Source organism: Labrus mixtus, chromosome 17, assembly GCF_963584025.1.
Source record: "Labrus mixtus chromosome 17, fLabMix1.1, whole genome shotgun sequence".
NCBI classification, from domain to species: Eukaryota; Metazoa; Chordata; class Actinopteri; order Labriformes; family Labridae; genus Labrus; species Labrus mixtus.
Window position 1 is genome coordinate 10,165,130 of NC_083628.1, and position 13,439 is coordinate 10,178,568.

Consider the following 13,439-nt stretch of genomic DNA (forward strand, 5'->3'; position numbering starts at 1 on the left):
CTCGGTCTACACAGAGCTATATGAGGGCCTTGAACACATCGAAACATGTAATAAACAGAGCCAATATTTGTAATCAGAGCATACACGCAGTAGTATGCATGTTGCAGGTCTCTTTATGTTAATTCATGGATATGTTTTGGCGGCTGCAAATACCCTACCCCCCATTTCTTTTTTACCATTTGTGAATGATTTAATAGAAAATTAAAGCAAAGGAGATGAATATGAATGTGAGGTCTTGCTGTTGATAGCTTTCTTCAGCATCATGAAATATTCAGTTGAGTGCACTGAGATAACTTTATCACCTGATTCATTTATAACGGTGAGATAAACGTGGAGGGAGAGCTGAAAGTCGAGGCTCTCGGAAGAACTGAGGACTCATTTAAACTCACATATTCCGTACATTATTTTTCCAATACGAAATGTTTTACTAGACATTTCACCAAACTGAGACGGACACTGCGTATTGTAAGCGATGTGCGGGAAATTGTGCCGGATTTGGCAACTCCTGTGGACACAGCGGGACATCGTCTTCTTTTCCTCTTCTTTTCATCTTTATCTCTCTGCTGACTTTTTCCTATACCGTACCTGTGTGCAGGGGCGAGTCCAGACTTTTTGGACTGGGGTGGCCCATCTGGGGCACTGACTTATGTAGGGAGTGGCACACACAAATCAATAGCAATTACTTACCATTTCTTATTTTTGGGGTAGCCAATTAGATTTCCTGGGGGGCCCACACCACCCCTTGCCACCCCTCAGGACATGCCCCTGTTTGAGCAATGTGTTTTTTAACAACAAATCTCACCCTTATTTTACAGTCCAATGTATCACTCATCAAGTATATTTTCTGTGGTAACTGTAAAAATAGGCTATTTTTCCAGTGTTTAGTTCATAACTTTACCTGCAAACTATTATGTGATGGCGATTTCAAGGGATAATAATAATATAGACATAATCAGTTTTATCACTGATGGTTTTGTTTGCTTTTGTGGGTCATATAGAGACATTTTTCATTACCAAAACTCCTTAGAGAGTCTTAAACATCTTCAAATTAAAGTTGCTTGCTTAGTCATGAATATTCATCCTAAACTAATTAACAGATTTTTTATTAAATCCAGACTTGAAAATTATTCACAAATACTAAAGTTTGAGCATAAATACAGCCCCACAAACATAATAATAACTCTAAGACTGGACTGATGTTAATACAATGTATTCAACTTGGCTTAATCTTTCAGCTACAAATGCAACCGCACAGCACAGAGCACACCGGCATGTTAAACAACAACACAATGTCAACACTGCCAGCTTCTGCTTTTCCCTTCTCCCAAATCCATTAAAAAGTCCCCATTTCTTTCCCAACTGATTTCATACAGAACATATTAATCTGCAATGTTGTACACCATTGGTGAGTAGAGGGGGGGAAAAAGGAATGGGAGTGGTGAGAGGAGAGAGATCACAGCAGGTCGAAGACATGAGAAATTGTTTGTTGACAGCCAACTGAGCCACATAAAAATCTCCCAATTGAATCTGAGAGCGAAATGTATTGGTTTCTTTGTTCATCGACCTAGTGAGCCCTCTTCAGTGTATGAAGTCTATTTTTTTGTTGTCTCCAAATGTCAGGGCATAGAGGACCTTCATCTCCTCCTGCCACCAAATTCCTCTCTATGCACAAGTGTATCTCAGGAAAAAAGGCATCGATGAATCTCTCCTAAATACACTTCACTCATTTTACACAGGAGTTGTATAAGAAGGCAGCTACTGTCTCATTTTCTGCCCAAATAAACATAGATTCACTGTTGTCAAAGGTGAATTGATTCCCCTACTTTGCCTTGTTTGTAAGTGGTTAGTTTCTCTTTGGTTTTATTGGACACAGGAAACGTGTAGAGGATGGAAAACAACTTTCTCAATCACATGTTTTTCTGTGAGTTAATGAGGTTCTACTACTCAATAACTTGTGCAGAAGTTTTAACAGTTTAGTTTATATACACATTTATTTGCCTTTCTTTTTTTGCTCTCTGGTTCAAAGTTGGTGCAGGATTCAATCAAATTTTTGCACTAAATTGTTGTGCGCATCATTGAAAAGCATTAGTTTTCTTACTTTAATGCTCAGTCATTATTGTGCGTTCTTTAATTTAAATAGCAGTGTTCGGAGTAACACACTAACATACTTAAGCAAGTAAGAAAATATGGTAAGCCCCATCTGGAGGACTAGTGACTATTCTCCCTGATTGGATGTGTATTAAATAATTTTCAAGAAGCAGAATAATTTCCAGCTCAGACTGAAGCCTGTGATCTATTTTCCAACCTTCTCCATTAGTTATAGGACCCATCCTGCCTAAATGAATGCTTGTATTACAAATTATGCAACTACTGTGACTAGTATTTGCATCATTTAGCCAGAAACATATTTCAAAAACAGGATTTTTCTTTTAGGGCCTGAGGCAAAGCAGTCCCTTGTTTTGGGCTTCATATTATTAACATGTGCTGGCAAAAGGTGAAATACACCTAGACTCCTGTTTTTGAACACTTGAATCAAAATCTAATGACTGTTTTAGCGATGTGTATTACAGCAGTCATTCAAGTCTGACTGGTAAACTCAAAAAAAAAATAACTGAAAACATTTTGCCCAACTTCAACATCGTCTTTTTCTGTTATAAAGTCATATATATATATATATATATTAAATACTAAAGATGTATGCTTTAGCATTAAAAATTCATTTTTCTCAGACTTTGAAAAAGCAAGAGAATTCTGATGGAAGATTGCGTGATACAGTCTTTTACTCTCTCATGCAGTCAGAATGCAGGGTTCAAGTATTTGGCCAACATTTTAATCTTTTATTATAAGAATTTCAGCACATTGCTAACACACACGACAGCTCTAACGCAGAATTGCACAAGACTCCAAAACAATTTAAAAACACAAACCAATAGCAGAGCCAATAAGTTAGTCATTTAAGTGAATCATTTACCCTGTCCTTGTTCGTCTCCTCTTGAATGACATAAAGGGGGGGGGGGAAGCCGCTCTCACACTGTGTGCAGAAGAAGTAATTAATGCTGTTAATTTGTGCCCGTCCTTGGCTGCTGTTCGGGTCCTATACCACACGGGTCTCTTTGACCCTGCCTCGCTACAGGGGAATGCCAAAGAGTGGAGGAGAAGCCCACAGCTTCAAAGCTGACACTCTGGGATCCTGAAAATAGAACACAGCCACTGTATGCGAGCAAAGGAGGGGGGAAAAGTGCAGGACCATATGCTCTTCCTTCTGGCCGTGAAACAAGATGATCTAATTAAATCAAGCACTAAGTTTTACATGAGCGAGACAAAGCTTCTCCTGCTGGGAGAAGGTTCAAAGTCATATTGTTAGCTATTCCTTTTTGGCGCACATAGTTTATATCATCAGTTCAGGGCCAGATTTTATTCCTTAAAGCGATCTAACGTTTAAAGATCTCATCCGTCTTCACCGACACTCAGTGAAGGAAATGTTCTTCCTTTGTTCATATGGCAAACTTTAACCCTATAGAGCTACTTCAAGTCCACAATAGAATTCTGAAAATAGGTTTCAGTTTTATTTATTTGTTTGATCTTATATGGACTAAATAACAAGCAACCTAAAGTGTCTTCATTTAAGTCTCTAAAAACCTCTCCTATATTGAGTTTAATTTAGTAAGAGTAAGGCTTACTAAGCTAACAGAGGGCTGTTTATGCTATCTGCTAACTATGCTAAGAATGACAATGTATTTTGTTGCTCACCATTCAATGACAAGTTCAACTTAATAATTGAAGATGTCAGGGCTTCTTAGTCCTCGTCTGACTCTGACCCAAACATCTGAAACATACTCTTCATGGCTAAAGAACTGGTATCCACTTCTCCCATTGTTTCGTTCCAAGCAGGTCAAAGCGTGAGCGACACCTTCACAGTAATGGTCAAAAAGGCAAAATGGGAACTCGTTTTTTTGTAATAGTTATGAACACACGTTTTTTTTTTACCTATTTCAAGTCGTATTTCAAGAGGTTTCACATTGTTTTCATTCTGGAAACATCTACGCTTTTTTTTTTTGCCCATGAGAATCTCCTTTCTTGAGGGTTTGAATTGAACAACATCCCTGATGTTTGTATCCCTCATGACAATAGCTACGAGGAAAAAAGAAGCACAAGACGACAAGACTAATTCATTCTCAGCATGCTAATGATAGCTGACGCTTATTTGAATATTATTCTAAAAATGAACCAAACTCATGTGTTATTTACCTGCATATCTTGGGGGAAAACATCACCGGCTGGGTGCGATGTATTTACACATCAAACATATCCCTCACTTCCTCATCACTGCTTTTCTTTTTTTGTGCCTTCTAGTTTTCCTCTGATGCGCTTCTGTCTCTTCTCATCTCCTGTTTTATCTCCTCTCAAAGGGCCGTCTTATATATGATTATAATCGTATCCATTACATAATCCTTATTTAAAAAAGGGCCATACTTTATACTTCATTAAATTAGTTAAACATGCTCCACTGCTAACAGATGGTCAACGGAAGGTTGTAAAAACTACTAATACAACATAGCAGCTTCAACGGGCATGGCTGTAGTTAATACCTTAATTATATCTGATGTAATCTTGAATTTTTAAGGTAAGCTAATGAGAAAACATTAGAGAAGGAAGTAAAGCAGTGAAGCCTACGGCGGCTCATTTGAAGCCTCAGCACACCCACACAGGTGTTGTCACTTAGCTGATTAGACCTCTCAGCACCGTGTGGGCGTGCACAGACTGCGTTTGATTGACATCTGCCCCTCTCTACCGGCAGCTATATGATGCACCTTTGGGTTTCTTATTTTTTATTTCAATAAAATTATTTGGTTTAAGTGGTTGGGGTCGATATCCTCAGCGAAACACCAAGCATGGGTTCAGCTAATGTCAACCTGTAAAAAGGGCTCCAATCAGCCAGGATGACTGAAACACTTGTGTGGGCTGGCAGGTGCTTTGAGAAGACACGTCCATCATAATCAAAGCCTCCTTGTTATCTGGCAGTACAAAAAGCTATCTTCTTTTGATTTGAATTCCTTTCACAAGTATGTTTTTTAACCTCTGAGTCGATTTATATTCTCCCAGCTCCAGTTTGATGTTAACAGCAGTGTGTGACTCTGCATATTGCACACTGTATAGCCTTTTACATTATTAACCTTCGGTCATGCAGGCTAATAGCTAACCTTTTGAATTTGCATCAAAATGTAATATATGTAAATAATACATCAGTTAACTTGCTTTCTTGCTTTTTTTTTTTTGCATTAACAAGAAAAATGCATGGATTCAAAGATGAAAAAGAAACACATTTTATACTACAAGAGAGAGAAGAAAAAAACATTCTAACCTCAACCATCAAATATTGTCTGATTGCAGCGTACAGTAAGTAGTTCTGCTATGAGTCGTCTTTTTCTTACCTTGTGGACAGCCTTTTTTGTTTGCACAATAAAGACACAAAAATAGCCCCACAATAAGCATTAAGGCTGAAAAAAGACATTACACTTCTATTCTATCCCTCAGGGCTGTTGCTGTCATTAAGGTCATGACCTTGGCTTATTTGTGGAGGTCTGAGCAAAAATGAAAAGGGTATTAACATCCAGATACACTGCAAATCCATCGTGCTGGATATCTTAAAGGACAGTTCACGTATGTTTTTGCCTTGCTAGCATAGTCACGATGGCTATTTTTCGCCTGACATTTGGTAGCATCCCTTCAAAGTGCAGAATGAAATGCATGCACATATAGTGGACAGATCCCTATGTGAAGATTAGTACAGACATTCAAATTGCGACAGACCCCTGACCGTTTGTGTAGTGCTAGGAGCAGGGTGACAGTTCTTGTTTTTGGTGACACATATACTGTACCTAACTCTTGGATAAATTCCCACTCAATTTGGAGCAAATGTTCCCCATTCCCAGAGGATGTCTTTGGGGAACTCTTCGAGCAAAAGGTAAAATTCTCACTCATCCAATCAGTAACTCCTTCACAACATCTACTGAATGAATCTGAAGAAAAGTATGTACTTTCATTTATCCCATGTATCCCCTTCTTTTCCCCTGACTTTTCCTCTATATTTCATAATCAGATCAAAACTAAAACTCTAATATATGAACCAGTAATGCAGAACTAAGGCCAACTAATGCCAGTTAGCACATTTAATGAGAACTTTTCTAAATATTGCCAAAATAAGTGTTGATTAAAGTTGGTGGTGAACGCGTTATGTATCATATAGTATAATTAGGGGTTCCATACATTTTTACATTGTGCTTTAAATTGGACATTAGAACCAACGCAAACAACACAAGGCTACTGGGGCACACTTAGTCCTCTGTATACCTTGTAGTCAAATTCTTCTCTGATGAATTCAGTCCGATAACAGATTTGCTTTCAATCATATAAATGACTTCTGATGAAAACACGTCTCTTGTAAATGAAATTCAATTGGAGCCATCAGTAAATTGTGCTGTGTGTCTGTATTTTGGCTGTTCGCTTTGAGATCCTAACATCCATCAAGTATATTAAATTACAATTTGTTTAGCAAGCAGCATCATCATTCTTAGTTCCTATTGTAGCCGGAGATAAAGGCTTCTGAAAACTGATGTCGTTTTTGTGTTGGTTAGGGAAAGGAGACAAAAGCATATCATGTTTTTAAAACTCCCAATTTTGATCCGATAATAAAGAGGCTCAAAAGACGATTAATACACCTGCAAGGACGTGTGATATTGAGCTTTGTAATGCTCTGAAGGCCTGACCTAATCACATTAGAGAAGCAGAATCTTAAACTACAGCCGCTCTTTAATCTCAAAGTCTATTAGAGTGGAAAAGCCTGTTATTAATATTACTCTGATATGACACTCCCTGAGTTGTAACACAATCTCCTTCTCTCCACTATCTGATTCATATGTAAGTAGGTCAGTGGTGCCGGGGCCAGGCAATGAATGGGCTCTGTTCGCCACAGATCCACAGTCTCAAGGCAATTACACATTAACACAGGGCTCTGTCCCAATTTTCCCTCTTAAATGTGTGCCGCTTGACCCTCCAGCTCTTCCCCAACCACAACAGCACTTTCAAACATCTGATAATAAGTTTTGTGTGAGAATGTTATGTTAAAAAAGTGAAAAAGCAGTCATTTAATGGATGGAAGGAAACAAGCAATCATAAATTAAAAGTAAGTTACAGCAAGAAACAGTTAGTTATCATTAACAGCCAAAAGTACATGTTTTGGTGTGTTTGGATCTTTACTGGTTCCCTCTTGTTATGTCCCTGAAATGGCAGTGATGGATCAGTAAACTGTTGTGGCTAAGCCATTGGCATCGTGTGAGTTGTCTGATTCTTTTTTTAACCCCAAAATTTGTCCAAGTGTCCCTACAAATTTTTTATCTGTTTTCTTTTCAGTTACTTTCCATGTTCGTGGCATTTGCTATCCTGGTAATAGCAATAGCCTTCCCGGTTTGTGACCATTGTAAAAAAAAAATTTACATGCTCGGAAGGAGAGGGTGGGAGCACAGCAGTTGCACTCAACGCTAGATGTAATTTATTCATATACACTTGTCCTTACGTGAACTGTTTCCAAATTATTACAAAAGCAAAGATGGATTTTTCCAAATATAATGCCTAGGTAGGAACCACTGGGTCTGAAAAACTAGCTTTATATTGAGTAGCTAATGCTAGTTAATACTACTGACACGATATAGTAAATATCGTGTCAATCAAGGTGGCAATATTTCTGCAGAACAGGCACTTTTAATTTAAGGAACATTTAGAAAATGATTTTGTTTTCTTACAGAAGTTTGAGTGCAGAACTTTAACTTATCACGAACATTTTTTTTCATCTTAACTATACCTATTATACCTACTATTGATACCTTTTTGTACTTCATAGTCTATCCTCCAGGTGTTCCCATAGCAGCCCAGTGTTAACTCAGCGTTTGGTGAAAGATTTGCTCCACAGTAAGTTTCCCAGAGTACTTCTTTCTGCGAGCACATCAGCATGCCCCAAAGGGGTTTTCTTACAAACCCTAAACCTACCAACATTTCAAGGCGCTGCTCTTCTCAAATGTTTCACAAGCTTCTTGCACTTGGGTGCTTTTTTTTAATCCTTTGAAACATCACCTGTTGCCATAATTGGTTGGAGCTAAAGCCCTTCCTGCTTTTTTGTTACCTCAACCCACTTTGATGCCCCACTTATCAGCCCTGCATAGAAGTAGTTCTGCTTAGAAGGGGAATTAGCTTCTTTTTTTTTTTTTTGCTTCAGTTTCTGCGTTGCTCACCAGGATGCTGCCTCAGTAGAATCCACACACTCTGATCTGATCGTCCTCAATCCATCCTGTAGTAACTGCATTAAATATTGATCATGGTATCATGGAGAACAACTTTTTTTCTTGTTTCGCTGTGCTAGGCTAACTTTTTGGTAAGTTGCACTGTGCGAGATTTCCTGCTAATGAGATGCTTCAAGTGTTGCACGTCTTCTTATCCAACATCAATTTGATCAAAGCTTAAATATTACAGACTGTTGAAATGAGTGGTGCATCAGAATGTAAAAAATATATTCTAGTGATCACGAAGGAGGGTTCTCATTAAATGCTTCAGTGTGGAGGAGTTATTGTACATAGAATGCATGTATTTCCATACTTATCATTATGCACTGCAGGCAGTGTTGAAAAATTAGCTTGGAGGAATGAAAATGAATACATTAGCTGTCCAAAAATGTCTATCCGGAAGCAGTCTATGCTGGAGACATCAGCAGGAAACAATCCATGATAGACTGAATGGTCAATCGTGAGAAGTAGAACTTCTTCTTTCCTGTTGAGAATCTGTGGAACAATAATTGTTTGACACAATTACAACAGACTGTGTGGGTCATCTCTATAGCCCCGTCTGTATCCCACTTCAACAGACATGCACTCATTCACTAAAAGAGTTTAGATATGACCTTGAACACACATTCTCACACACAAAAAGCCGAAAAGTTGTGAATGGATTTGGCCAAATGCATGTTGTAAGTCTCCATTAAAAGGAGCCTTTTCTAGCCAGTATGTGGTGGAAAAAAAAGCATGTGGTAAATTAATGACCTTTTGACTTTGTTTTCCTGTGTGCATGTAAAGAGGGCGTCTCTTACACTTACACTATGGTGTCATTTAACGTTTATTTTTTTATTTTAAATAATACAATAAATATACTACAAACGAACATTGGCTTTGGTAGAGTTACAAGTTCATCACTTTTCTCTCCACTTCACAACAGCGGACATGACCATTGAAGAACTGACGTATCCCGATGAAAGAAAAGGTGAGTTGGAGATCCTTTAACTCTACAAATTAGTTATAACAAGAGAAAAAAACTTTACAATTTCATGCATACAGATAGGTTTTAATGCTTCAAAAGACATACAAGAGTGGATGGCCACAGTAAACTCAAATTTATTGACATAAAAACCAATATAACTTCTATCTTCTTATCCTTACACAGGTTTGACAAGACTGTGAAAACAAACAAAACAGACAGACAAATTGTAATCTACAAAAAAAAAAAAAAACAATGGCAGCATCACTGCTGGTTCTGGAAATTTACAAAAAAATGTCCTTTTCTTGAAATTTGGGTGTACTGCATCACAATGAAAAATAAAGCCAAAGATCTACAAGCATATTGAGTTACCTTAACAGAAATGGTTCAAGTCACATATTGAAGATTGAAAAAAAAGGAAATAAAAAAAAAAACCTTTGTATGAAAAGCTTTAAAATTCTGTGGTAGATACTAGTGGTCATAAGCATAGAGAGTGCATAGTTTGAACAAAGAGCATAATTACAATAAGGGCAAAAAAATAGCGATTTTTTTGATACTGCATGAGATAACTCTTTAGTCTGCCTAATTTAGTGGCCTGCAACTATACTGCGTTTAAATCAAAAAATATAATTTCAAGTTGTTTCCCATACAAAAATGTTGATTTCAAGCCATCGAGGCCCATAAAGCTAAAATATAAAACCTTTGGTGGAGGGCTTCAATACCAAAAACATGATTGGACCATAACCCTTTGGCCCAATCACAACATGTCCCCTTCTCAACTCCATCACTTTTGTTGTGGCACAGATGATGCAACAGTGAGAGTAAAAAATTCAACGTTTTAGCACATTGATATGTAAAAGCCAACATCTGATTTTCCTGTCGTTATTCCAACATTTTGTAACAAGTTTACTTTCTGTGCGGTCCGCTGAAGCAGGAGATAACAAACGCCACCATGCTGAACTGATGGGATATGTAGAGAAATGGCATGCAAACCGCTGAACATGAAATCAAACAAAAACAGAATGGATGCAGCAAAGATCCAACTGTGTCCAAACATGGTGGTTGAAAGAGTCAAAAAGGCAGGGTGGGAGGGGGTGGGGGGCTTCTGGTGATGGAATATTATCACCAAAAAAATATTTTCATTCATACAACATGTAGAAAAATACATAGCACCACAGAAGTGAGAATATAGCACCTAGTTTTTTGATTTCTTTGTGTTTGCCATTCAAATGTGACATCATCTCTCATTGCATAGTCAGATAGATGAGTATTGGAGGGGGGATTAAGAAAAGACGCTTTTAATTAAGTTAATGATATTGCCACCAAAGTAGGTGTTCTGTTCAGAGGGTATAAAAGGAGGAATGTAGTATTTTTCTTATGCAAATCAAACTGTCACATAATATCACAGAGCTTGTTTCCATCTTTTATTTCCATTCTGCTCTTAAATTACAACAAAGTGTGCTCCACAACTGCAACAAGACAAGACTCCCCAATCGTTTGTTTTTTCTAATTTACAAGTCGAATTTCCTCACTTTCCGTTTAATTCGTTTGTTTTTACTTTTTTTAAGTCATCCCCGTTTCCATCATCTCCTACCTCACAATTGACATGTCACATGCATGTTTTGAAGCCAGAAAAGCAATAAACATTACCAGGAAAAAATATACAGAATGTACTTACAAACATAAAAATTATTTATATATATTTATATATATAAGATCCATTCCAAGAGAATGGGGAGGACAATTATGCACAAACAAAGCTCCCGTAGTGAATGAGCAAACAAAGCGACAAGAAGAAAAGTGGAAGAAGCCAGGGAGATGAAAAGTCAAAAGAAAAAAAAAAAGCCAAATCAGATGGAGTCCATGGCACATGCTGCGAGCGTCTGGTACGGCTGCAGCTCTCAGGGTCGCCTTCATTGATTGGGTAAAAAAACCAACCTTAATCAAGTGATGACATGGGGGGCTTACAGATCTGTGCGTGCGTTGGAGTTGTGTAAGAGGCAGGATCTGACATCCAGTTTCAAAACTTGCATGTGATGGAGAAGGCACACTGAGGTTCCAAGGTTATTTTTCCTCTACTCCTATAAAAATTTCTCTGTATTCTCAACTTGATTTCAATTTACTCATACTTGTTGCTTTATGGAAAAAAGTAACTCTTTTTATTTTTTACAAATGTCCTATTCTTTTTTCACTTTGTTTTATTTTTTTTTCTGAGAAAACAAATATATGCTTTAATTTTTTCTCCATTTGCACAGTAAACAGTCTTTAGCCCATGAAGCAGACAGGGCCCACTTCGAACCCGAACTTCTGCGTGGAGCCGCCAAAGTCGTTGAACATGATGTCCACAAATGGCACCTGCTCCACCTTTGGTGTGTTGATCTCAAGTACTGTCTTTTCATAGCCCTTTTTCAACTGTCAGAGAGAGAAAAACACAGCAGGAGGGAGAGTTAGTTTGTTCAAATATTCTTCAGATATAAAGACATCACACAGTTTTGCTTTGCCTTTATGACAGAGCCACTTCAAAGACAAGAGGGACTTAATTCTCTGACAGCGCTTCATCATTCAAAGAACCCTGGGAATCGCCAACACAAACATCTCTTTGACTTACCGCACAGCCGTCGACCAGGGTGCGGATGTAGGGGTTGTTATCATAAGACATCTCCTCATCGTTGGAGCCCAGGAAGCGGATGGCCTTGTCGTAGTTGTCCTGCTCCTGGTCGTGCCACGCCACCGACTGGTAGCAGTTGTAGGTCATGTTCTGTCTGGCTGCCGCGCTCAGCAACCGCAAGAAGGTCATCTGGACAACGCCGATGGGGTTTCCTTCCGCATCCACGTAGGAGAGCTGCAGGAAAGATGGAGCTGAGCATCAAAAATGTAACAGCAGTAGGAGGGACCCTTGGAGTGCACAGAGAGAGGATCCTAAAAAGATTTAGAACACACTATAATCTCTACACTGCGGTGTTTATGTCCCTTGGGAGCCATCTTGATTTAATTTATGACTTTTAATTTGCTTTACTGCTGTGTTCGGCGTGTAGGACGTGTTTCTTATTGACAACGGAGTTGGAATAAGGAGGTGTCATCCAAGGACACACAGTTAATACACTGCTATGCTCTGGGAGAGCAAAAACATAACAGGATTGTTTTTTTTTTTTTTGCTTGTGCCTGGATACCACAGGACAGCACGTCTGTCCTTATCAAAGACATTCTTTTTTAAAAAGTGAAAGCATGTATTCTTTTTGGACTATTTTCACCTGTGGATTAAAACACTATTTATCAATAATCAATTCACTACTTACAACAGAATGCTGTATGTAGAACAGCCACACCCATCACACACACACACAATGTTCATGAAATACATTTCTGCTTGGGGGTGGGTCTTAGTTTAGGATTTGTAAACAGTAAATATTATTTCATAATTCCCATCATCAAATACTGTGTTTAAAAAAAAAAAAAGGTTTCAGTTCACTGTGGTATTACTAGGTGTCTTGCCTTGAAGCTGTGCTAATGTGTAAAGCTTAATGTGGAAAATTCTGCCTTCAAAGTACAAAAATAAGCATAACTAAACACCACATTTAAATCTTGATTATGTAATTATGTAAAATGCATATCCAATATTAGAAAATGATGGCAAGTACATGAGAATGTAATTACCTTATAGGAAATGTGTTGCAGTAATGACATGCTAATTGCCTGGTAATTAACCTAGAATTAACCTGGAATTCTTGAGCTTTTTGAGCTCATCACAGAAAAAAACTGAGATTTATCCCATTGAGCTGATTGTACCGCCTTGTAATCCTGCCTGATAACACAGCACGTTTGGAACAGGTCCCATTAATGTCCCTAAGTGACTGATCTGCATACCAACCATCAGGAATCCATTAGATCCACATGGTTCGCTTCGTCTTTCAGACAAACAGGACTTACTGAGGGGAGAGCGCATGCAGCATCCATGCAGCAAGAGACTTGATGTATTCTTTCTCGACTTGCTCTTGCATATAAGCGACTGTTCACGCATACATACACATGCAAATACAAACCCAGAGTGTCGACACTCAAATTTGACATCAGCATCATTTTTCTCCCATCTTTTTACGCACCAACTTAGAGCTTATGACTGTTTTAGACAGCAATTGAATTGC

General features: G+C 38.2%; 1 protein-coding gene across 4 annotated transcripts in view; it reads right to left on the bottom strand.

Annotated features, from left to right (window-relative positions):
• Window positions 1-9,141: 9,141 nt before the first annotated feature.
• Window positions 9,142-13,439, bottom strand: part of col5a1 (procollagen, type V, alpha 1) — a 78,675-nt gene continuing 74,377 nt past the window's right edge. For all 4 annotated transcript variants that reach the window (XM_061060792.1, XM_061060794.1, XM_061060793.1 and 1 more), the window contains 2 exons: window positions 11,906-12,139; window positions 9,142-11,709 (listed from right to left, as the gene is read on the bottom strand). In XM_061060792.1, coding sequence (XP_060916775.1) covers window positions 11,563-11,709; window positions 11,906-12,139 — 381 coding nt within the window. In that variant the 3' untranslated portion in view covers window positions 9,142-11,562. The remainder of the gene's footprint in view (window positions 11,710-11,905; window positions 12,140-13,439) is intronic.